The sequence below is a fragment of the Oncorhynchus nerka genome, linkage group LG12 (genome assembly GCF_034236695.1).
Source record: "Oncorhynchus nerka isolate Pitt River linkage group LG12, Oner_Uvic_2.0, whole genome shotgun sequence".
Classification (NCBI taxonomy): Eukaryota; Metazoa; Chordata; class Actinopteri; order Salmoniformes; family Salmonidae; genus Oncorhynchus; species Oncorhynchus nerka.
In genome coordinates, this window is record NC_088407.1 from 88,487,100 (window position 1) to 88,514,140 (window position 27,041).

At 55.2% G+C, this 27,041-nt stretch overlaps 2 protein-coding genes across 3 annotated transcripts in view; both read left to right on the top strand.

Annotated features, from left to right (window-relative positions):
• LOC115126249 (RNA-binding protein 25-like) overlaps positions 1 to 14,919 on the top strand; it is a 75,609-nt gene extending 60,690 nt beyond the window's left edge. For both annotated transcript variants that reach the window (XM_065025935.1, XM_065025934.1), the window contains exons 17-18: positions 13,077 to 13,124; positions 13,357 to 14,919. In XM_065025935.1, the coding sequence (XP_064882007.1) occupies positions 13,077 to 13,124; positions 13,357 to 13,449 (141 nt within the window). In that variant the 3' untranslated portion in view covers positions 13,450 to 14,919. The remainder of the gene's footprint in view (positions 1 to 13,076; positions 13,125 to 13,356) is intronic.
• Positions 1 to 27,041, top strand: part of vti1b (vesicle transport through interaction with t-SNAREs 1B) — a 204,544-nt gene that overhangs the window by 118,164 nt on the left and 59,339 nt on the right. The window lies entirely within an intron of this gene.

Genomic DNA, 27,041 nt, shown 5'->3' on the forward strand with positions numbered 1-27,041 from the left:
GGGTAGCGATGGGACACGGTCGGAGGTAGCGATGGGACACGGTCGGGGTAGCGATGGGACACGGTCGGAGGTAGCGATGGGACACGGGGGGTAGCGATGGGACACGGAGGTAGCGATGGGACACGGTCGGGGTAGCGATGGGACACGGGGGTAGCGATGGGACACGGAGGTAGCGATGGGACACGGTCGGGGTAGCGATGGGACACGGGGGTAGCGATGGGACACGGTCTGAGGTAGCGATGGGACACGGGGTAGCGATGGGACACGGTCGGGGTAGCGATGGGACACGGTCGGGGTAGCGATGGGACACGGTCGATGGGGAGGTAGCGATGGGACACGAGGGTAGCGATGGGACACGGTCGGGGTAGCGATGGGACACGGGGGTAGCGATGGGACACGGAGGTAGCGATGGGACACGGTCGGGGTAGCGATGGGACACGGGGTAGCGATGGGACACGGTCTGAGGTAGCGATGGGACACGGGGGTAGCGATGGGACACGGTCTGGGGTAGCGATGGGACACGGTCGGGGGGTAGCGATGGGACACGGTCGGAGGTAGCGATGGGACACGGTCGGGGTAGCGATGGGACACGGTCGGAGGTAGCGATGGGACACGGTCGGGGTAGCGATGGGACACGGGGGTAGCGATGGGACACGGTCGGAGGTAGCGATGGGACCGGGGTAGCGATGGGACACGGTCTGAGGTAGCGATGGGACACGGTCGGGGTAGCGATGGGACACGGGGGGTAGCGATGGGACACGGTCGGAGGTAGCGATGGGACACGGTAGCGATGGGACACGGAGGTAGCGATGGGACACGGGGGTAGCGATGGGACACGGGGGTAGCGATGGGACACGGGGTAGCGATGGGACACGGGGGGTAGCGATGGGACACGGTCGGAGGTAGCGATGGGACACGGGGTAGCGATGGGACACGGTCGGAGGTAGCGATGGGACACGGGGGTAGCGATGGGACACGGGGGTAGCGATGGGACACGGTCGGGGTAGCGATGGGACACGGTCGGGGTAGCGATGGGACACGGTCGGGGTAGCGATGGGACACGGTCGGGGTAGCGATGGGACACGGTCGGGGTAGCGATGGGACACGGTCGGGGGTAGCGATGGGACACGGTCGGGGGGTAGCGATGGGACACGGTCTGGGGTAGCGATGGGACACGGGGTAGCGATGGGACACGGTCGGGGTAGCGATGGGACACGGTCGGGGTAGCGATGGGACACGGTCGGAGGTAGCGATGGGACACGGTCGGGGTAGCGATGGGACACGGTCGGAGGTAGCGATGGGACACGGTCGGGGGTAGCGATGGGACACGGGGGTAGCGATGGGACACGGTCGGAGGTAGCGATGGGACACGGTCGGAGGTAGCGATGGGACACGGGGGTAGCGATGGGACACGGTCGGAGGTAGCGATGGGACACGGGGGGTAGCGATGGGACACGGTCTGAGGTAGCGATGGGACACGGGGTAGCGATGGGACATGGGGGTAGCGATGGGACACGGTCGGGGTAGCGATGGGACACGGAGGGGGTAGCGATGGGACACGGGGTAGCGATGGGACACGGTCGGGAGGTAGCGATGGGACACGGGGTAGCGATGGGACACGGGGGTAGCGATGGGACACGGAGGTAGCGATGGGACACGGAGGTAGCGATGGGACACGGAGGTAGCGATGGGACACGGGGGTAGCGATGGGACACGGTCTGGGGTAGCGATGGGACACGGTCTGAGGTAGCGATGGGACACGGTCTGGGTAGCGATGGGACACGGGGTAGCGATGGGACACGGTCGGGGGTAGCGATGGGACACGGTCGGGGTAGCGATGGGACACGGGGGGTAGCGATGGGACATGGTCGGAGGTAGCGATGGGACACGGAGGTAGCGATGGGACACGGTCGGGGTAGCGATGGGACACGGGGGTAGCGATGGGACACGGTCGGGGTAGCGATGGGACACGGGGTAGCGATGGGACACGGTCTGGGGTAGCGATGGGACACGGGAGGTAGCGATGGGACACGGAGGTAGCGATGGGACACGGGGGTAGCGATGGGACACGGTCTGGGGTAGCGATGGGACACGGTCTGGGGTAGCGATGGGACACGGTCTGGGGTAGCGATGGGACACGGTCTGGGGTAGCGATGGGACACGGTCGGGGGTAGCGATGGGACACGGGGTAGCGATGGGACACGGTCTGGGGGTAGCGATGGGACACGGTCGGGGTAGCGATGGGACACGGTCGGGGTAGCGATGGGACACGGGGGTAGCGATGGGACACGGGGGTAGCGATGGGACACGGAGGTAGCGATGGGACACGGAGGTAGCGATGGGACACGGTCGGAGGTAGCGATGGGACACGGTCGGGGTAGCGATGGGACACGGGGGTAGCGATGGGACACGGTCTGGGGGGTAGCGATGGGACACGGGGGTAGCGATGGGACACGGTCGGGGGTAGCGATGGGACACGGGGGTAGCGATGGGACACGGGGTAGCGATGGGACACGGGGTAGCGATGGGACACGGGGTAGCGATGGGACACGGTCTGAGGTAGCGATGGGTAGCGATGGGACACGGTCGGGGGTAGCAATGGGACACGGTCGGGGGGTAGCGATGCGACACGGTCGGAGGTAGCGATGGGACACGGTCGGGGGTAGCGATGGGACACGGTCGGAGGTAGCGATGGGACACGGGGGTAGCGATGGGACACGGTCGGAGGTAGCGATGGGACACGGGGGTAGCGATGGGACACGGTCTGAGGTAGCGATGGGACACGGTCGGGGTAGCGATGGGACACGGTCGGGGTAGCGATGGGACACGGTCGGGGTAGCGATGGGACACGGGGGTAGCGATGGGACACGGAGGTAGCGATGGGACACGGAGGTAGCGATGGGACACGGAGGTAGCGATGGGACACGGAGGTAGCGATGGGACACGGAGGTAGCGATGGGACACGGAGGTAGCGATGGGACACGGGGGAGCGATGGGACGGGGTAGCGATGGGACACGGTCGGAGGTAGCGATGGGACACGGTCGGAGGTAGCGATGGGACACGGTCGGAGGTAGCGATGGGACACGGTGGGGTAGCGATGGGACACGGTCTGGGGTAGCGATGGGACACGGGGTAGCGATGGGACACGGTCTGAGGTAGCGATGGGACATGGTCGGAGGTAGCGATGGGACACGGGGGTAGCGATGGGACACGGTCTGGGGTAGCGATGGGACACGGTCGGGGGGTAGCGATGGGACACGGTCGGGGGTAGCGATGGGACACGGGGATAGCACGGGGGTAAGCGATGGGACACGGTCGGAGGTAGCGATGGGACACGGTCGGGGTAGCGATGGGACACGGTCGGGGTAGCGATGGGACACGGGACACGATGGGACACGGAGGTAGCGATGGGACACGGGGGTAGCGATGGGACACGGGGTAGCGATGGGACACGGTCTGAGGTAGCGATGGGACACGGGGTAGCGATGGGACACGGTCGGGGTAGCGATGGGACACGGGGTAGCGATGGGACACGGTCGGAGGTAGCGATGGGACACGGTCGGGAGGTAGCGATGGGACACGGTCGGAGGTAGCGATGGGACACGGTCGGGGGTAGCGATGGGACACGGGGGTAGCGATGGGACACGGGGAGGTAGCGATGGGACACGGGGTAGCGATGGGACACGGGAGGTAGCGATGGGACACGGTCGGGGTAGCGATGGGACACGGTCGGGGTAGCGATGGGACACGGGAGGTAGCGATGGGACACGGGGAGGTAGCGATGGGACACGGAGGTAGCGATGGGACACGTCGGAGGTAGCGATGGGACACGGAGGGGCGATGGGACACGGAGGTAGCGATGGGACACGGAGGTAGCGATGGGACACGGAGGTAGCGATGGGACACGGAGGTAGCGATGGGACACGGAGGTAGCGATGGGACACGGTCGGAGGTAGCGATGGGACACGGTCGGAGGTAGCGATGGGACACGGTCGGAGGTAGCGATGGGACACTGGGGTAGCGATGGGACACGGTCTGGGGTAGCGATGGGACACGGTCTGAGGTAGCGATGGGACGGGGTCGATGGGACACGGGGGTAGCGATGGGACACGGTCGGGGGTAGCGATGGGACACGGGGTAGCGATGGGACACGGGGTAGCGATGGGACACGGGGGGTAGCGATGGGACACGGGGTAGCGATGGGACACGGAGGTAGCGATGGGACACGGAGGTAGCGATGGGACACGGTCGGGGTAGCGATGGGACACGGGGTAGCGATGGGACACGGAGGTAGCGATGGGACACGGTCGGGGTAGCGATGGGACACGGGGTAGCGATGGGACACGGTCTGAGGTAGCGATGGGACACGGGGGTAGCGATGGGACACGGTCTGGGGTAGCAATGGGACACGGTCTGGGGTAGCGATGGGACACGGTCGGAGGTAGCGATGGGACACGGTCGGGGTAGCGATGGGACACGGTCGGAGGTAGCGATGGGACACGGTCGGGGGTAGCGATGGGACACGGGGTAGCGATGGGACACGGTCGGAGGTAGCGATGGGACACGGGGTAGCGATGGGACACGGTCTGAGGTAGCGATGGGACACGGTCGGGGTAGCGATGGGACACGGGGTAGCGATGGGACACGGGGGTAGCGATGGGACACGGGGTAGCGATGGGACACGGGGTAGCGATGGGACACGGAGGTAGGATGGGACACGGGGGTAGCGATGGGACACGGAGGGGGTAGCGATGGGACACGGTAGCGATGGGACACGGGGTAGCGATGGGACACGGGGGGTAGCGATGGGACACGGGGTAGCGATGGGACACGGTCTGGGGTAGCGATGGGACACGGTCTGGGGTAGCGATGGGACACGGTCGGGGGTAGCGATGGGACACGGTCGGGGTAGCGATGGGACACGGTCTGGGTAGCGATGGGACACGGTCGGAGGTAGCGATGGGACACGGTCGGGGGGTAGCGATGGGACACGGTCGGGGTAGCGATGGGACACGGTCGGGGTAGCGATGGGACACGGTCGGGGTAGCGATGGGACACAGGGGTAGCGGGGTAGCGATGGGACACGGGGGTAGCGATGGGACACGGTAGCGATGGGACACGGGGTAGCGATGGGACACGGTCTGGGGTAGCGATGGGACACGGGGTAGCGATGGGACACGGTCTGGGGTAGCGATGGGACACGGGGGTAGCGATGGGACACGGGGGTAGCGATGGGACGGTCGGAGGTAGCGATGGGATGGGACACGATGGGAGGTAGCGATGGGACACGGTCTGGGGTAGCGATGGGACACGGGGGTAGCGATGGGACACGGTCGGAGGTAGCGATGGGACACGGAGGTAGCGATGGGACACGGGAGGTAGCGATGGGACACGGGGGTAGCGATGGGACACGGGGTAGCGATGGGACACGGTCGGGGGTAGCGATGGGACACGGTCGGAGGTAGCGATGGGACACGGTCGGGGTAGCGATGGGACACGGGGTAGCGATGGGACACGGTCGGAGGTAGCGATGGGACACGGGGTAGCGATGGGACACGGTCTGAGGTAGCGATGGGACACGGTCGGGGTAGCGATGGGACACGGTCGGGGGTAGCGATGGGACACGGTCGGAGGTAGCGATGGGACACGGTCGGGGTAGCGATGGGACACGGGGTAGCGATGGGACACGGGGTAGCGATGGGACACGGTCGGGGGTAGCGATGGGACACGGAGGTAGCGATGGGACACGGTCGGGGGTAGCGATGGGACACGGGGGGTAGCGATGGGACACGGGGTAGCGATGGGACACGGTCGGGGTAGCGATGGGACACGGGGGTAGCGATGGGACACGGTCGGGGTAGCGATGGGACACGGTCGGGGGTAGCGATGGGACACGGTCGGGGTAGCGATGGGACACGGGGTAGCGATGGGACACGGTCGGGGTAGCGACGGGGACACGGTCGGGGTAGCGATGGGACACGGTCGGGGTAGCGATGGGACACGGTCGGGGTAGCGATGGGACACGGGGGTAGCGATGGGACACGGGGTAGCGATGGGACACGGTCTGGGGTAGCGATGGGACACGGGGAGGTAGCGATGGGACACGGTCGGGGTAGCGATGGGACACGGTCGGGGGTAGCGATGGGACACGGTCGGGGTAGCGATGGGACACGGTCGGAGGTAGCGATGGGACACGGGGGTAGCGATGGGACACGGTCTGAGGTAGCGATGGGACGGTCGGACGGGGTAGCGATGGGACACGGTCGGGGTAGCGATGGGACACGGGGGTAGCGATGGGACACGGTCGGGGTAGCGATGGGACACGGGGGTAGCGATGGGACACGGTCGGGGGGTAGCGATGGGACACGGGGGTAGCGATGGGACACGGGGTAGATGGGACACGGAGGTAGCGATGGGACACGGAGGTAGCGATGGGACACGGGGTAGCGATGGGACACGGAGGTAGCGATGGGACACGGAGGTAGCGATGGGACACGGGGGTAGCGATGGGACACGGTCGGGGGTAGCGATGGGACACGGTCTGGGGGTAGCGATGGGACACGGTCGGGGTAGCGATGGGACACGGTCGGGGGTAGCGATGGGACACGGTCGGGGTAGCGATGGGACACGGTCTGGGGTAGCGATGGGACACGGTCGGAGGTAGCGATGGGACACGGGGGGTAGCGATGGGACACGGAGGTAGCGATGGGACACGGAGGTAGCGATGGGACACGGGGGTAGCGATGGGACACGGGGGTAGCGATGGGACACGGTCGGGGTAGCGATGGGACACGGGGGGTAGCGATGGGACACGATGGGGGGTAGCGATGGGACACGGTCTGGGGTAGCGATGGGACACGGAGGTAGCGATGGGACACGGAGGTAGCGATGGGACACGGTCGGAGGTAGCGATGGGACACGGTCTGGGGTAGCGATGGGACACGGTCTGGGGTAGCAGCGATGGGACACGGGGGGTAGCGATGGGACACGGTCGGAGGTAGCGATGGGACACGGGGACAGCGATGGGAGCGATGGGACACGGTCGGGGGTAGCGATGGGACACGGGGGGTAGCGATGGGACACGGTCCGGGAGGTAGCGATGGGACACGGGGTAGCGATGGGACACGGGGGGTAGCGATGGGACACGGTCGGGGTAGCGATGGGACACGGTCGGGGTAGCGATGGGACACGGTCGGGGGTAGCGATGGGACACGGGGTAGCGATGGGACACGGGGGGTAGCGATGGGACACGGTGGGGTAGCGATGGGACACGGGGGGTAGCGATGGGACACGGGGGTAGCGATGGGACACGGAGGTAGCGATGGGACACGGGGGGTAGCGATGGGACACGATGGGACACGGGGTAGCGATGGGACACGGGGGTAGCGATGGGGGACACGGTCTGAGGTAGCGATGGGACACGGGGTAGCGATGGGACACGGTCTGGGGTAGCGATGGGACACGGTCGGAGGTAGCGATGGGACACGGGGGGTAGCGATGGGGGGTAGCGATGGGGAGGTAGCGATGGGACACGGTCGGGGTAGCGATGGGACACGGTCGGGGGTAGCGATGGGACACGGTCGGGGTAGCGATGGGACACGGGGGGTAGCGATGGGACACGGAGGTAGCGATGGGACACGGAGGTAGCGATGGGACACGGGGGTAGCGATGGGACACGGAGGTAGCGATGGGACACGGAGGTAGCGATGGGACACGGAGGTAGCGATGGGACACGGTCGGAGGTAGCGATGGGACATGGGGGTAGCGATGGGACACGGTCTGGGGTAGCGATGGGACACGGTCTGGGGTAGCGATGGGACACGGTCGGAGGTAGCGATGGGACACGGTCGGGGTAGCGATGGGACACGGTCGGGGTAGCGATGGGACACGGTCGGGGGTAGCGATGGGACACGGGGGGTAGCGATGGGACACGGGGTAGCGATGGGACACGGGAGGTAGCGATGGGACACGGTGGGAGGTAGCGATGGGACACGGGGTAGCGATGGGACACGGAGGGGACACGGGGTAGCGATGGGACACGGAGGTAGCGATGGGACACGGTCTGAGGTAGCGATGGGACACGGGAGGTAGCGATGGGACACGGGAGGTAGCGATGGGACACGGGAGGTAGCGATGGGACACGGGGTAGCGATGGGACACGGTCTGAGGTAGCGATGGGACACGGTCGGGGTAGCGATGGGACACGGTCGGGGGTAGCGATGGGACACGGGGTAGCGATGGGACACGGGGTAGCGATGGGACACGGTCGGGGTAGCGATGGGACACGGAGGTAGCGATGGGACACGGTCTGGAGGTAGCGATGGGACACGGGGTAGCGATGGGACACGGGAGGTAGCGATGGGACACGGTCGGGGTAGCGATGGGACACGGTCGGGGTAGCGATGGGACACGGGGGGTAGCGATGGGACACGGTCGGAGGTAGCGATGGGACACGGGGGTAGCGATGGGACACGGTCGGGGTAGCGATGGGACACGGTCTGGGGTAGCGATGGGACACGGGGTAGCGATGGGACACGGTCGGGGGTAGCGATGGGACACGGGGGTAGCGATGGGACACGGAGGTAGCGATGGGACACGGGGGTAGCGATGGGACACGGGGTAGCGATGGGACACGGAGGTAGCGATGGGACACGGTCGATGGGGGGGTAGCGATGGGACACGGTCGGGGTAGCGATGGGACACGGTCGGGGTAGCGATGGGACGGTCGGGGTAGCGATGGGACACGGGGTAGCGATGGGACACGGGGGTAGCGATGGGACACGGAGGTAGCGATGGGACACGGGGGTAGCGATGGGACACGGGGGTAGCGATGGGACACGGTCGGGGTAGCGATGGGACACGGGGGGTAGCGATGGGACACGGGGTAGCGATGGGACACGGGGGGTAGCGATGGGACACGGGGTAGCGATGGGACACGGAGGTAGCGATGGGACACGGGAGGTAGCGATGGGACACGGTCGGGGTAGCGATGGGACACGGTCGGGGTAGCGATGGGACACGGTCGGGGTAGCGATGGGACACGGTCTGGGGTAGCGATGGGACACGGTCTGAGGTAGCGATGGGACACGGTCGGGGTAGCGATGGGACACGGGGGTAGCGATGGGACACGGTCGGGGGTAGCGATGGGACACGGTCGGGGTAGCGATGGGACACGGGGTAGCGATGGGACACGGAGGTAGCGATGGGACACGGTGGGGGGTAGCGATGGGACACGGGGGTAGCGATGGGACACGGGGTAGCGATGGGACACGGGGGTAGCGATGGGACACGGGAGGTAGCGATGGGACACGGTCGGAGGTAGCGATGGGACACGGTCTGGGGTAGCGATGGGACACGGTCTGGGGTAGCGATGGGACACGGTCGGGGGTAGCGATGGGACACGGGGTAGCGATGGGACACGGGGTAGCGATGGGACACGGTCGGGGTAGCGATGGGACACGGGGGTAGCGATGGGACACGGGGTAGCGATGGGACACATGGGGGTAGCGATGGGACACGGTCGGAGGTAGCGATGGGACACGGGGGTAGCGATGGGACACGGGGGTAGCGATGGGACACGGGGGGTAGCGATGGGACACGGGAGGTAGCGATGGGACACGGGGTAGCGATGGGACACGGTCGGGGTAGCGATGGGACACGGTCTGGGGTAGCGATGGGACACGGTCTGGGGTAGCGATGGGACACGGTCGGGGTAGCGATGGGACACGGGGGGTAGCGATGGGACACGGGAGGTAGCGATGGGACACGGTCGGGGTAGCGATGGGACACGGGGGTAGCGATGGGACACGGGGGTCGGAGGTAGCGATGGGACACGGGGGTAGCGATGGGACACGGGGTAGCGATGGGACACGGTCTGGAGGTAGCGATGGGACACGGAGGTAGCGATGGGACACGGTCGGGGTAGCGATGGGACACGGTCTGGGGTAGCGATGGGACACGGTCTGGGACACGGGGGTAGCGATGGGACACGGTCGGGGTAGCGATGGGACACGGTCGGGGTAGCGATGGGACACGGTCGGGGGTAGCGATGGGACACGGCCGGGGTAGCGATGGGACACGGGGTAGCGATGGGACACGGGGGTAGCGATGGGACACGGTCGGGGGTAGCGATGGGACACGGGGTAGCGATGGGACACGGTCTGGGGTAGCGATGGGACACGGTCGGAGGTAGCGATGGGACACGGTCGGAGGTAGCGATGGGACACTCGGGGTAGCGATGGGACACGGTCTGGGGTAGCGATGGGACACGGTCTGGGGTAGCGATGGGACACGGTCTGAGGTAGCGATGGGACACGGGGGTAGCGATGGGACACTGTCGGGGGTAGCGATGGGACACGGTCGGGGTAGCGATGGGACACGGTCGGGGTAGCGATGGGACACGGGGGTAGCGATGGGACACGGGGTAGCGATGGGACACGGGGTAGCGATGGGACACGGTCGGAGGTAGCGATGGGACACGGTCGGGGTAGCGATGGGACACGGGGTAGCGATGGGACACGGTCTGGGGTAGCGATGGGACACGGTCTGAGGTAGCGATGGGACACGGTCTGAGGTAGCGATGGGACACGGGGGGTAGCGATGGGACACGGTCGGGGTAGCGATGGGACACGGTCGGGGTAGCGATGGGACACGGTCGGGGTAGCGATGGGACACGGGGGTAGCGATGGGACACGGTCTGGGGTAGCGATGGGACACGGGGTAGCGATGGGACACGGTCGGGGTAGCGATGGGACACGGGGGTAGCGATGGGACACGGGGTAGCGATGGGACACGGGGGGTAGCGATGGGACACGGTCTGAGGTAGCGATGGGACACGGGGGTAGCGATGGGACACGGGGGTAGCGATGGGACACGGTCGGGGTAGCGATGGGACACGGTCGGGGTAGCGATGGGACACGGTCGGGGTAGCGATGGGACACGGGGGTAGCGATGGGACACGGTCGGGGGTAGCGATGGGACACGGGGGTAGCGATGGGACACGGTCTGGGGTAGCGATGGGACACGGGGGTAGCGGACAATGGGAGGTAGCGATGGGACACGGTCGGGGTAGCGATGGGACACGGGGGTAGCGATGGGACACGGGGGTAGCGATGGGACACGGGGTAGCGATGGGACACGGAGGTAGCGATGGGACACGGTCGGAGGTAGCGATGGGACACGGGGGGTAGCGATGGGACACTGGGGTAGCGATGGGACACGGTCTGGGGTAGCGATGGGACACGGTCTGAGGTAGCGATGGGACATGGGGGTAGCGATGGGACACGGTCTGGGGTAGCGATGGGACACGGTCGGAGGTAGCGATGGGACACGGTCGGGGTAGCGATGGGACACGGTCGGGGTAGCGATGGGACACGGCCGGGGTAGCGATGGGGGGTAGCGATGGGACACGGTCGGGGTAGCGATGGGACACGGGGTAGCGATGGGACACGGGAGCGATGGGACACGGAGGTAGCGATGGGACACGGTCGGAGGTAGCGATGGGACACGGTCGGGGTAGCGATGGGACACGGTCGGGGGTAGCGATGGGACACGGTCGGGGTAGCGATGGGACACGGTCGGGGGTAGCGATGGGACATGGAGGTAGCGATGGGACATGGAGGTAGCGATGGGACACGGTCGGAGGTAGCGATGGGACATGGGGTAGCGATGGGACACGGTCGGAGGTAGCGATGGGACACGGTCGGAGGTAGCGATGGGACACGGGGGTAGCGATGGGACACGGTCGGAGGTAGCGATGGGACACGGTCGGGGTAGCGATGGGACACGGTCGGGGTAGCGATGGGACACGGGGGTAGCGATGGGACACGGTCGGAGGTAGCGATGGGACACGGGGGTAGCGATGGGACACGGGGTAGCGATGGGACACGGAGGTAGCGATGGGACACGGGAGGTAGCGATGGGACACGGTCGGGGTAGCGATGGGACACGGTCGGGGGTAGCGATGGGACACGGTCGGGGGGTAGCGATGGGACACGGGGTAGCGATGGGACACGGTCGGGGTAGCGATGGGACACGGGGGGTAGCGATGGGACACGGAGGTAGCGATGGGACACGGGGTAGCGATGGGACACGGGGGTAGCGATGGGACACGGTCGGGGTAGCGATGGGACACGGGGGGTAGCGATGGGACACGGTCGGAGGTAGCGATGGGACACGGTCTGGGGTAGCGATGGGACACGGTCTGGGGTAGCGATGGGACACGGGGTAGCGATGGGACACGGTGGGGTAGCGATGGGACACGGGGGTAGCGATGGGACACGGTCGGAGGTAGCGATGGGACACGGAGGTAGCGATGGGACATGGTCGGGGGTAGCGATGGGACATGGGGGTAGCGATGGGACACGGGGTAGCGATGGGACACGGGGGTAGCGATGGGACACGGGGTAGCGATGGGACACGGAGGTAGCGATGGGACACGGAGGTAGCGATGGGACACGATGGGTAGCGATGGGACATGGGGTAGCGATGGGACACGGTCGGGTAGCGATGGGGGGTAGCGATGGGACACGGTCGGGGTAGCGATGGGACACGGGGGGGTAGCGATGGGACACGGTCTGGGTAGCGATGGGACATGGGGTAGCGATGGGACACGCGATGGGACACGGGGTAGCGATGGGACACGTGGGGTCGGGGTAGCGATGGGACACGGGGGTAGCGATGGGACACGGGGGTAGCGATGGGACACGGGGGCAGCGATGGGACACGGGGGTAGCGATGGGACACGGTCGGGGTAGCGATGGGACACGGTCTGGGGGTAGCGATGGGACACGGGGGTAGCGATGGGACACGGTCGGGGGTAGCGATGGGACACGGGGGTAGCGATGGGACACGGTTGGGGGTAGCGATGGGGCATGGAGGTAGCGATGGGACATGGAGGTAGCGATGGGACACAGAGGAGGTATTGAGGACCCATTGTCTCTGGGTGCAACGTATTCCCAGAAACAGTCAAAAGGTATTGAGGACCCATTGTCTCTGGCTGTGACATATTCCCTGCAGTAGGCTTTGTGAGTGTTGTTGTCTTCCACAGTGTTTTACCAGCTTCTTGTCTCCTCAGGTGATGTCTCACGGCACACCGCAGGGAATCTTGGATGATGTTGCCATGGTGAGTTAAATAATAGATCATGATTTTTTTTTAAACGTGGTCATAGAAAAACAATCTTATCGGCTTAACCAGTTTACCGTTTAATATGTTATTAAATGTAAGCCAACATTTGAGTTCGTTCTAAATCTAAGTTTGTTCTCGTCAACAGTGCAGTAGGCTAGTAGACCTAACAGGTGTTAGAACGTGTATTATTAAGAGAGGAGACCCACTAACTGATGTATTGTACCTGCAGGTTCTGGACGAGGAGGCAGAGGTGTTCATAGTTAAAATGTGGAGGTTGTTGATCTACGAAACGGAGGCCAAGAAGATTGGTCTGGGGAAATGAAGACTAGTACTACTTTCTAGTACTACTACAGTACTACTTTCTAGTACTACTACAGTATCACTGTTGTGAGGGACAGTTTTTTTTTTTCTTTTTTTTTTTTTCTCCGGCTTCAAGTCTCTTTTATTTCTCTTGACTGATCACACGGACACCTCTCACTCACTAGGGTGTTGAGACTATGAGCATGGGCCTATTACCAGTCCCCAACCCCCCCCAAAAGATCTCTTTTAAATGAGACTGAGTCATTATAAACTTCCCTGAGTCAATACATGTTAGAAGCACCTTTTCGCGGTGATATACAGCTATGTCTTTCTGGGTAAGTCTCTTAATAAGAGCTTTTCACACCTCGATTGTACAATATTTTGCCGTTTATTCTTTCTTTTTTTTTAATCTTCAAACTCTGTCAAGTTGATTGTTGATCGTTGCTAGACAACCATTTTCAAGTCTTGCCATAGATGTTCAAGCCAATTTTAAGTCAAAACTGTAACTAGGCCACTCAGGAACATTCAATGTCGTCTTGGTGTAAGCAACTCCAGTGTAGATTTGGCCTTGTGTTTTTGGTTATTGTCTTTGCTGAAAGGTGAATTTGTTTCCCAGTGTCTGTTGGAAAGCAGACTGAACCAGGATTTCCTCTAGGATTTTGTCTGTGCTTAGCTCTAGTCCGCTTCTTTTTATCCTCCCACATTGAGTACCACTCTTCATATTCTCAAGCATGGCAGTGCCTGCATCATGTTATTGGTATGCTTGTCATTGGCAAGGCTGTGTTGGATTTGCCCCAAGCATAACACTTTGTAGTCAGGACAAAAAAGTAAAAATTTTTGCAGTCTTACTTAAGTGCCTTGTTGCAAACAGGATGCATGTAAAGGAATATTTTTAATCTGTACAGGCTTCCTTCTTTTCACTCTGTCATTTAGGTTAGTATTGTGGAATAACTACAATGTTGTTGATCCATCCTCAGTTCTCTCCTATAACAGCCATTAAACTCTGTAAACTGTTTTAAAGTCACCATTGACCTCCATGGTGAAATTCCCTGAGTGGTTTCCTTCCTCTCCGGCAACTGAGTTAAGAAGGACGCCTGTATCTTTGTAGTGACTGGGTGTATTGATACACCATCCAAAGTGTAATTAATAACTTCACCATGCTCAAAGGGATCTTCAATGTCTGCTGTTTTTATTTTCTACACATCTACCCATCGGTTGAAAAACCTCCCTTTGTGGTTAAATCTTTGCTTGTAATTCACTACTCGATTGAGGGACCTTACAGATAATTGTGTGTGTGTGGGGGGGGTACAGAGTTGAGGTAGCCATTTAAAAAAAAAAAAAAAATGTAAACAATTTTATTGAACACGGAATTAGTCCATGCAAATTATTATGCGTTTTTTTTGTACTTATTTAGGCTTGCCATAACAAAGAGGTTGAAGACGTGTTGATTCAAGACAACTTTAAATTCATTAATAAAAAACAAAACAATTTTTTTTTTTTTATTCACTTTGACATGATGGGATATTGTATGTAGATCAATGGCACAAAAATCTCAGTTGAATCCATTTTAAATTAAGGCTGTAACATAACAAATTGTGGGGGATCAAGGTGTGTGAATACTTTCTGAAGGCTCTGTGGGAGGGGGTCAAGGTGTGTGAATACTTTCTGAAGGCTCTGTGGGAGGGGGGTCAAGGTGTGTGAATACTTTCTGAAGGCTCTGTGGGAGGGGGTCAAGGTGTGTGAATACTTTCTGAAGGCTCTGTGGGAGGGGGATCAAGGTGTGTGAATACTTTCTGAAGGCTCTGTGGGAGGGGGGTCAAGGTGTGTGAATACTTTCTGAAGGCTCTGTGGGAGGGGGTCAAGGTGTGTGAATACTTTCTGAAGGCTCTGTGGGAGGGGGGTCAAGGTGTGTGAATACTTTCTGAAGGCTCTGTGGGAGGGGGGTCAAGGTGTGTGAATACTTTCTGAAGGCTCTGTGGGAGGGGGTCAAGGTGTGTGAATACTTTCTGAAGGCTCTGTGGGAGGGGGTCAAGGTGTGTGAATACTTTCTGAAGGCTCTGTACTATCTGCTGGGGATTTGCTCTATCTAATGATAAAATGAAGCTTTTAAAAAAATATATATATATATATTTAAAAAAATTGTAATGAAAATGTATCTTAAGATTTGAAAATGTGGAAATGTGATGTCACAACTGGATGCAATTATTTTGTTTTTCTGTTTTCCGCTAAGGATAGTAGGAGTGAGAGAGGATCGTTTTGGGGGGGGTAGTTTCAGGAGTGAGAGAGGATCGTTTTGGGGGTAGTTTCAGGAGTGAGAGAGGATCGTTTTGGGGGAGGGGTAGTTTCAGGAGTGAGAGAGGATCGTTTTGGGGGAGGGGTAGTTTCAGGAGTGAGAGAGGATCGTTTTGTGGGGAGAGGGTAGTTTCAGGAGTGAGAGAGGATCGTTTTGTGGGGAGAGGGTAGTTTCAGGAGTGAGAGAGGATCGTTTTGTGGGGAGAGGGTAGTTTCAGGAGTGAGAGAGGATCGTTTTGGGGGAGAGGGTAGTTTCAGGAGTGAGAGAGGATCGTTTTGTGGGGAGAGGGTAGTTTCAGGAGTGAGAGAGGATCGTTTTGGGGGGAGAGGGTAGTTTCAGGAGTGAGTGGGAGAGAGACGAGAGTTTCAGGAGTGAGAGAGAGAGAAAATATGTTTATTTATTCCAAGAAAAGATTTACCACCATTTTGGGCTTTATAACAATCAGCTGAAATGTTTTTATACTTGTACATTATTATTATTATTGCATTTTTTTGCATGTAAACAGTCAAGTCGGTGAAGAAAAGGAATCCGAATGCGTGTTTCATGTGTTTACGTGGAATACAGTACCAGTCAATAGTTTGGACACATCTACTCATTAAAGGGTTTTTCTTTATTTGTACTATTTTGTACAATGTAGAATAATAGTGAAGACATCAAAACTATGAAGTAACACATATGGAATCATGTAGTAACCAAAAAAGTGTTGAACAAATCAAAATGTATTTTATGTTTTAGATTCTTCAAAGTAGCCACCCTTTTCCTTGATGTCAGCTTTGCACACTCTTGGCATTATCTCAACCAGCTTCACCTGGAATGTTTTTCCAACGGTCTTGAAGGAGTTCCCACATATGCTGAGCACTTGTTGGCTGCTTTTCCTTCACTCTGCAGTTCGACTCATACCAAACCATCTCAACTGGGTTGAGGTCGGGTGATTGTGGAGGCCAGGTCATCTGATGCAGCACTTCATCATTCTCCTTCTTGGTCAAATAGCCTTTACACAGCCTGAATAGGGTCTAGAGTAGTGCACTATACAAATTAACTTTTAACAAGGCACGCCTGTTTATTGAAATGCTTTCCAGGTGACTACCTCAAGATGCTGGTTGAGAGTAGAGGTCGACCGATTAATCAGAATGGCCGATTAATTAAGGCCGATTTCATAACAATCGGAAGTCTGTATTTTTGGGGAGGATTTTTTATTTATTTATTTTTTATACCTTTTATTTAACTAGGCAAGTCAGTTAAGAACACATTCTTATTTTCAATGACTGCCTAGGAACGGTGGGTTAACTGCCTTGTTCAGGGGCAGAACGACAGATTTTCACCTTGTCGGCTCGGGGGATCCAATCTTGCAACCTTACAGTTAACTAGTCCAACGCAATAACAACCTGCCTCTCTTGTTGCACTCCACAAGGAGACTGCCTGTTACGCAAATGCAGTAAGCCAAGGTAAGTTGCTAGCTAGCATTAAACTTATCTTATACAAAACAATCAATCATAATCACTAGTTAACTACACATGGTTGATGATATTACTAGATATTATCTAGCGTGTCCTGCGTTGCATATAATCTGACTGAGCATACAAGTATCTAAGTATCTGACTGAGCGGTGGTAGGCAGAAGCAGGCGCGTGAACATTCAATGCTTGTGCGTCAAGCATTGCGCTGTTTATGACTTCAAGCCTATCAACTCCCGAGATGAGGCTGGTGTAACCGATGTGAAATGGCTAGCTAGTTAGCAGGCGCTAATAGCGTTTCAAACGTCACTTGCTCTGAGCCTTCTAGTAGTTGTTCCCCTTGCTCTGCATGGGTACTGCTGTTTCGAGGGTGGCTGTTGTCGTTGTGTTGCTGGTTCGAGCCCAGGGAGGAGAGGGACGGAAGCTATACTGTTACACTGGCAATACTAAAGTGCCTATAAGAACATCCAATAGTCAAAGGTTAATGAAATACTAATGGTATAGAGGGAAATAGTCCTATAATAACTACAACCTAAAACTTCTTACCTGTGAATATTGAAGACTCATGTTAAAAGGAACCACCAGCTTTCATATGTTCTCATGTTCTGAGCAAGGAACTGAAACGTTAGCTTTTTTACATGGCACATATTGCACTTTTACTTTCTTCTCCAACACTTTGTTTTTGCATTACTTAAACCAAATTGAACATGTTTCATTGTTTACTTGAGGCTAAATTGATTTTATTGATGTATTATAGTAAGTTAAAATAAGTGTTCATTCAGAATTGTTGTAATTGTCACTAGTACAAATAAATAAATCGGTATCGGCTTTTTTGGTCCTTCAATAATCGGTATCGGCGTTGAAAAATCATTATCGGAGATTCTCAAATATAAAATATATTTTTGATTTTAACACTTCTTTTGGTTATTACATGATTTCATGTGTTATTTCATAGTTTTGATGTCTTCAAAAAACATTTGACTGGTACTGTATGTTGCATGGGCGGTGTTAAGAGGCACGATCAGCAGAGCCAACGTGATTTAACGCTCAGATCCCAACTGGAGGGATCCCTGGCAGTCAGTGATGAGGAAGTCACATGACCTCAGCAACTGAGGAAGAGGGTACAAAGGGAAGATCTCAATTGCATACTCCCCCCTCTCCACATCTCCTTCTTCTCAAAACCCATTGGAGAAGGTCAGAGAGGAGGGACCTCTGGCTTTCTCATCCAATGGCTTTTTAGAAGGGGAGAGAGGACGTGCAGAGTATGAAATTGAGATCTTCCCAAAGAGTTCAATATTCTCCTAGGACACATTGACAGTAAGCAAATCGGCCCTTCCACTCATAACCACTAGAGGTCATACTAAACCTGAGACTGGTGTAGTACCACTCATAACCACTAGAGGTCATACTAAACCTGAGACTGGTGTAGTACCACTAATAACCACTAGAGAGCATACTAAACCTGAGACTGGTGTAGTACCACTCATAACCACTGGAGGTAATACTAAACCTGAGACTGGTGTAGTACCACTCATAACCACTAGAGGTCCTACTAAACCTGAGACTGGTGTAGTACCACTCATAACCACTAGAGGTCTTACTAAACCTGAGACTGGTGTACTACCACTCATAACCACTAGAGGTCATACTAAACCAGAGACTGGTGTACTACCACTCATAACCACTAGAGGTCATACTAAACCTGAGACTGGTGTAGTACCACTCATAACCACTAGAGGTCATACTAAACCTGAGACTGCTGTACTACCACTCATAACCACTAGAGGTCATACTAAACCAGAGACTGCTGTACTACCACTCATAACCAGAGGTCATACTAAACCAGAGACTGCTGTACTACCACTCATAACCACTAGAGGTCATACAAACCTGAGACTGCTGTACTACCACTCATAACCACTAGAGGTCATACTAAACCAGAGACTGCTGTACTACCACTCATAACCACTAGAGGTCATACTAAACCTGAGACTGGTGTAGTACCATTCATAACCACTAGAGGTCATACTAAACCTGAGACAGTGTGAACTCCCACCTCAGTGTGACTTGTAGATGGGGTTTTAGAATGTGGTGACACCTGTATTTTCCTCTCAAATCATTTGTTCAGGAACCAGTCATGAAGTCGCCCCACTCTTCCTCCCGATGCTTCAATGGAAGTGTAAGTTTAACCCTCCATTAGATCACTGGTTGTAACCTCTCCTCAGGGTCCCCTGATGTCTATATACTATAACACTAGTCTAGTTTAACCCTCCATTAGATCACTGGTTGTAACCTCTCCTCAGGGTCCCCTGATGTCTATATACTATAACACTAGTCTAGTTTAACCCTCCATTAGATCACTGGTTGTAACCTCTCCTCAGGGTCCCCTGATGTCTATATACTATAACACTAGTCTAGTTTAACCCTCCATTAGATCACTGGTTGTAACCTCTCCTCGGGGTCCCCTGATGTCTATATACTATAACACTAGTCTAGTTTAACCCTCCATTAGATCACTGGTTGTAACCTCTCCTCAGGGTCCCCTGATGTCTATATACTATAACACTAGTCTAGTTTAACCCTCCATTAGATCACTGGTTGTAACCTCTCCTCAGGGTCCCCTGATGTCTATATACTATAACACTAGTCTACTTTAACCCTCCATTAGACAACATAACACTAGTGGACCAGGACCTATAGGGAATATAGTGGACCAGGACCTATAGGGAATATAGTGGACCAGGACCTATAGGGAATATAGTGGACCAGGACCTATAGGGAATATAGTGGACCAGGACCTATAGGGAATATAGTGGACCAGGACCTATAGGGAATATAGTGGACCAGGACCTATAGGGAATATAGTGGACCAGGACCTATAGGGAATATAGTGGACCAGGTCCTATAGGGAATATAGTGGACCAGGACCTATAGGTAATATAGTGGACCAGGACCTATAGGGAATATAGTGGACCAGGACCTATAGGGAATATAGTGGACCAGGACCTATAGGGAATATAGTGGACCAGGTCCTATAGGGAATATAGTGGACCAGGACCTATAGGGAATATAGTGGACCAGGACCTATAGGGAATATAGTGGACCAGGTCCTATAGGGAATATAGTGGACCAGGACCTATAGGGAATATAGTGGACCAGGTCCTATAGGGAATATAGTGGACCAGGACCTATAGGGAATATAGTGGACCAGGACCTATAGGGAATATAGTGGACCAGGACCTATAGGGAATATAGTGGACCAGGACCTATAGGGAATATAGTGGACCAGGACCTATAGGGAATATAGTGGACCAGGACCTATAGGGAATATAGTGGACCAGGTCCTATAGGGAATATAGTGGACCAGGACCTATAGGTAATATAGTGGACCAGGACCTATAGGGAATATAGTGGACCAGGACCTATAGGGAATATAGTGGACCAGGACCTATAGGGAATATAGTGGACCAGGACCTATAGGGAATATAGTGGTCCAGGACCTATAGGGAATATAGTGGACCAGGACCTATAGGTAATATAGTGGACCAGGACCTATAGGGAATATAGTGGACCAGGACCTATAGGGAATATAGTGGACCAGGACCTATAGGGAATATAGTAGACCAGTACTTATAGGGAATATAGTGGACCAGGACCTATAGGGAATATAGTGGACCAGGACCTATAGGGAATATAGTAGACCAGTACCTATAGGGAATATAGTGGACCAGGACCTATAGGGAATATAGTGGACCAGTACCTATAGGGAATATAGTGGACCAGGTACCTCTGTAGAGGGGTTTAGAGTGCTGTACTGGTACCTCTGTAGAGGGGTTTAGTGTGCTGTACTGGTACCTCTGGACCACTATAGAGGGGTTTAGAGTGCTGTACTGGTACCACTGGACCACTGTAGAGGGGTTTAGTGTGCTGTACTGGAACCTCTGGACCACTATAGAGGGGTTTAGAGTGCTGTACTGGTACCTCTGGACCACTATAGAGGGGTTTAGAGTGCTGTACTGGTACCTCTGGACCACTATAGAGGGGTTTAGAATGCTCTACTGGTACCTCTGTAGAGGGGTTTAGAGTGCTGTACTGGTACCACTGTAGAGGGGTTTAGAGTGCTGTACTGGTACCTCTGGACCACTATAGAGGGGTTTAGAGTGCTGTACTGGTACCACTATAGAGGGGTTTAGTGTGCTGTACTGGTACCACTGTAGAGGGGTTTAGAGTGCTGTACTGGTACCTCTGGACCACTATAGAGGGTTTTAGAGTGCTGTACTGGTACCACTATAGAGGGGTTTAGAATGCTCTACTGGTACCTCTGTAGAGGGGTTTAGAGTGCTGTACTGGTACCACTGTAGAGGGGTTTAGAGTGCTGTACTGGTACCTCTGGACCACTATAGAGGGGTTTAGAGTGCTGTACTGGTACCACTATAGAGGGGTTTAGTGTGCTGTACTGGTACCACTGTAGAGGGGTTTAGAGTGCTGTACTGGTACCTCTGGACCACTATAGAGGGTTTTAGAGTGCTGTACTGGTACCACTATAGAGGGGTTTAGGGTGCTGTACTGGTACCACTATAGAGGGGTTTAGAGTGCTGTACTGGTACATCTGGACCACTGTAGAGGGGTTTAGAGTGCTGTACTGGTACCTCTGTAGAGGGGTTTAGTGTGCTGTCCTGGTACCTCTGGACCACTATAGAGGGGTTTAGAGTGCTGTACTGGTACCACTGGACCACTGTAGAGGGGTTTAGTGTGCTGTACTGGAACCTCTGGACCACTATAGAGGGGTTTAGAGTGCTGTACTGGTACCTCTGGACCACTGTAGAGGGGTTTAGAGTGCTGTACTGGTACCTCTGGACCACTATAGAGGGGTTTAGAGTGCTGTACTGGTACCTCTGGACCACTATAGAGGGGTTTAGAATGCTGTACTGATACCTCTGTAGAGGGTTTTAGAGTGCTGTACTGGTACCACTGTAGAGGGGTTTAGAGTGCTGTTCTGGTACCACTGTAGAGGGGTTTAGAGTGCTGTACTGGTACCTCTGGACCACTATAGAGGGTTTTAGAGTGCTGTACTGGTACCACTATAGAGGGGTTTAGTGTGCTGTACTGGTACCACTGTAGAGGGGTTTAGAGTGCTGTACTGGTACCTCTGGACCACTATAGAGGGTTTTAGAGTGCTGTACTGGTACCACTATAGAGGGATTTAGAGTGCTGTACTGGAACCTCTGGACCACTATAGAGGGTTTTAGAGTGCTGTACTGGTACCACTATAGAGGGGTTTAGAGTGCTGTACTGGTACCACTATAGAGGGGTTTAGAGTGCTGTACTGGTACCTCTGGACCACTATAGAGGGGTTTAGAGTGCTGTACTGGTACCACTATAGAGGGGTTTAGGGTGCTGTACTGGTACCACTATAGAGGGGTTTAGAGTGCTGTACTGGTACCACTATAGAGGGGTTTAGAGTGCTGTACTGGTACCTCTGGACCACTATAGAGGGGTTTAGAGTGCTGTACTGGTACCACTATAGAGGGGTTTAGAGTGCTGTACTGGTACCTCTGGACCACTGTAGAGGGGTTTAGAGTGCTGTACTGGTACCTCTGGACCACTATAGAGGGGTTTAGAGTGCTGTACTGGTACCTCTGGACCACTGTAGAGGGGTTTAGAGTGCTGTACTGGTACCACTATAGAGAGGTTTAGAGTGCTGTACTGGTACCTCTGGACCACTGTAGAGGGGTTTAGTGTGCTGTACTGGTACCTCTGGACCACTATAGAGGGGTTTAGAGTGCTGTACTGGTACCACTGTAGAGGGGATTAGAGTGCTGTACTGGTACCTCTGGACCACTATAGAGGGGTTTAGAGTGCTGTACTGGTACCACTATAGAGGGGTTTAGAGTGCTGTACTGGTACCACTATAGAGGGGTTTAGAGTGCTGTACTGGTACCACTATAGAGGGGTTTAGAGTGCTGTACAGGTTCCACTATAGAGGGGTTTAGAGTGCTGTACTGGTACCACTGTAGAGGGGATTAGAGTGCTGTACTGGTACCACTGTAGAGGGGTTTAGAGTGCTGTACTGGTACCACTGGACCACTGTAGAGGGGTTTAGAGTTCTGTACTGGTACCACTATAGAGGGGTTTAGAGTGCTGTACTGGTACCACTGGACCACTGTAGAGGGGTTCAGAGTGCTGTACTGGTACCTCTGGACCACTATAGAGGGGTTTAGAGTGCTGTACTGGTACCACTATAGAGGGGTTTAGAGTGCTGTACTGGTACCACTGGACCACTGTAGAGGGGTTTAGAGTGCTGTACTGGTAACACTATAGAGGGGTTTAGAGTGCTGTACTGGTACCTCTGGACCACTATAGAGGGGTTTAGAGTGCTGTACTGGAACCTCTGGACCACTATAGAGGGGTTTAGAGTGCTGTACTGGTACCTCTGGACCACTATAGAGGGGTTTAGAGTGCTGTACTGGTACCTCTGGACCACTATAGAGGGGTTTAGAGTGCTGTACTGGTACATCTGGACCACTATAGAGGGGTTTAGAGTGCTGTACTGGTACCACTGTAGAGGGGTTTAGAGTGCTGTACTGGTACCACTATAGAGGGGTTTAGAGTGCTGTTCTGGTACCACTGTAGAGGGGTTTAGAGTGCTGTACTGGTACCACTGTAGAGGGGTTTAGAGTGCTGTACTGGTACCACTGTAGAGGGGTTTAGAGTGCTGTACTGGTACCACTATAGAGGGGTTTAGAGTGCTGTTCTGGTACCACTGTAGAGGGGTTTAGAGTGCTGTACTGGTACCACTATAGAGGGGTTTAGAGTGCTGTACTGGTACCACTGGACCACTGTAGAGGGGTTTAGAGTGCTGTACTGGTACCTCTGTAGAGGGGTTTAGAGTGCTGTACTGGTACCTCTGGACCACTATAGAGGGGTTTAGAGTGCTGTACTGGTACCACTGGACCACTATAGAGGGGTTTAGAGTGCTGTACTGGTACCACTATAGAGGGGTTTAGAATGCTGTACTGGTACCACTATAGAGGGGTTTAGAGTGCTGTACTGGTACCTCTGTAGAGGGGTTTAGAGTGCTGTACTGGTACCTCTGGACCACTATAGAGGGGTTTAGAGTGCTGTACTGGTACCACTATAGAGGGGTTTAGAATGCTGTACTGGTACCACTATAGAGGGGTTTAGAGTGCTGTACTGGTACCTCTGTAGAGGGGTTTAGAGTGCTGTACAGGTTCCACTATAGAGGGGTTTAGAGTGCTGTACTGGTACCACTATAGAGGGGTTTAGAGTGCTGTACTGGTACCTCTGGACCACTGTAGAGGCGTTTAGAGTGCTGTACTGGTACCACTATAGAGGGGTTTAGAGTGCTGTACTGGTACCTCTGGACCACTATAGAGGGGTTTAGAGTGCTCTACTGGTACCACTATAGAGGGGTTTAGAGTGCTGTACTGGTACCTCTGGACCACTGTAGAGGGGTTTAGAGTGCTGTACTGGTACCTCTGGACCACTATAGAGGGGTTTAGAGTGCTGTACTGGTACCTCTGGACCACTGTAGAGGGGTTTAGTGTGCTGTACTGGTACCTCTGGACCACTATAGAGGGGTTTAGAGTGCTGTACTGGTACCACTGTAGAGGGGATTAGAGTGCTGTACTGGTACCTCTGGACCACTATAGAGGGGTTTAGAGTGCTGTACTGGTACCACTATAGAGGGGTTTAGAGTGCTGTACTGGTACCACTATAGAGGGGTTTAGAGTGCTGTACAGGTTCCACTATAGAGGGGTTTAGAGTGCTGTACTGGTACCACTGTAGAGGGGATTAGAGTGCTGTACTGGTACCACTGTAGAGGGGTTTAGAGTGCTGTACTGGTACCACTGGACCACTGTAGAGGGGTTTAGAGTGCTGTACTGGTACCACTATAGAGGGGTTTAGAGTGCTGTACTGGTACCACTGGACCACTGTAGAGGGGTTCAGAGTGCTGTACTGGTACCTCTGGACCACTATAGAGGGGTTTAGAGTGCTGTACTGGTACCTCTGGACCACTATAGAGGGGTTTAGAGTGCTGTACTGGTACCACTATAGAGGGGTTTAGAGTGCTGTACTGGTACCACTATAGAGGGGTTTAGAGTGCTGTACTGGTACCACTGGACCACTGTAGAGGGGTTTAGAGTGCTGTACTGGTAACACTATAGAGGGGTTTAGAGTGCTGTACTGGTACCTCTGGACCACTATAGAGGGGTTTAGAGTGCTGTACTGGAACCTCTGGACCACTATAGAGGGGTTTAGAGTGCTGTACTGGTACCTCTGGACCACTATAGAGGGGTTTAGAGTGCTGTACTGGTACCTCTGGACCACTATAGAGGGGTTTAGAGTGCTGTACTGGTACATCTGGACCACTATAGAGGGGTTTAGAGTGCTGTACTGGTACCACTGTAGAGGGGTTTAGAGTGCTGTACTGGTACCACTATAGAGGGGTTTAGAGTGCTGTTCTGGTACCACTGTAGAGGGGTTTAGAGTGCTGTACTGGTACCACTGTAGAGGGGTTTAGAGTGCTGTACTGGTACCACTGTAGAGGGGTTTAGAGTGCTGTACTGGTACCACTATAGAGGGGTTTAGAGTGCTGTTCTGGTACCACTGTAGAGGGGTTTAGAGTGCTGTACTGGTACCACTATAGAGGGGTTTAGAGTGCTGTACTGGTACCACTGGACCTCTGTAGAGGGGTTTAGAGTGCTGTACTGGTACCTCTGGACCACTATAGAGGGGTTTAGAGTGCTGTACTGGTACCACTATAGAGGGGTTTAGAATGCTGTACTGGTACCACTATAGAGGGGTTTAGAGTGCTGTACTGGTACCTCTGTAGAGGGGTTTAGAGTGCTGTACAGGTTCCACTATAGAGGGGTTTAGAGTGCTGTACTGGTACCTCTGGACCACTGTAGAGGCGTTTAGAGTGCTGTACTGGTACCACTATAGAGGGGTTTAGAGTGCTGTACTGGTACCTCTGGACCACTGTAGAGGCGTTTAGAGTGCTGTACTGGTACCACTATAGAGGGGTTTAGAGTGCTGTACTGGTACCTCTGGACCACTGTAGAGGCGTTTAGAGTGCTGTACTGGTACCACTGTAGAGGGGTTTAGAGTGCTGTACTGGTACCTCTGTAGAGGGGTTTAGAGTGCTGTACTGGTACCACTATAGAGGGGTTTAGAGTGCTGTACTGGTACCTCTGTAGAGGGGTTTAGAGTGCTGTACTGGTACCACTATAGAGGGGTTTAGAGTGCTGTTCACCTTTGTAGGAGCAGGGATTGTTGACCCAGTCAGTGTAGATGGGTTCAGGGTCAATAGACCAGAGGGTGATCCTGGAGTCAGATGGAGTGGGTCTGGAGCTTTCACGTCTGTCAGCTACTGTGCTGCCAGAACCCACAGTATGACAGATCAGACAGGGTTCTGTACAAAAACCCACCAACACAACCAAACATTAAGACTCATTAAGACACCAAGAGACAGATTGTCACAGCTCCACACTGTCATTAAGACTCATTAAGACACCAAGAGACAGATTGTCACAGCTCCACACTGTCATTAAGACTCATTAAGGCACCAAGAGACAGATTGTCACAGCTCCACACTGTCATTAAGACTCATTAAGACACCAAGAGACAGATTGTCACAGCTCCACACTGTCATTAAGACTCATTAAGGCACCAAGAGACAGATTGTCACAGCTCCACACTGTCATTAAGACTCATTAAGACACCAAGAGACAGATTGTCACAGCTCCACACTGTCATTAAGACTCATTAAGACACCAAGAGACAGATTGTCACAGCTCCACACTGTCATTAAGACTCATTAAGGCACCAAGAGACAGATTGTCAC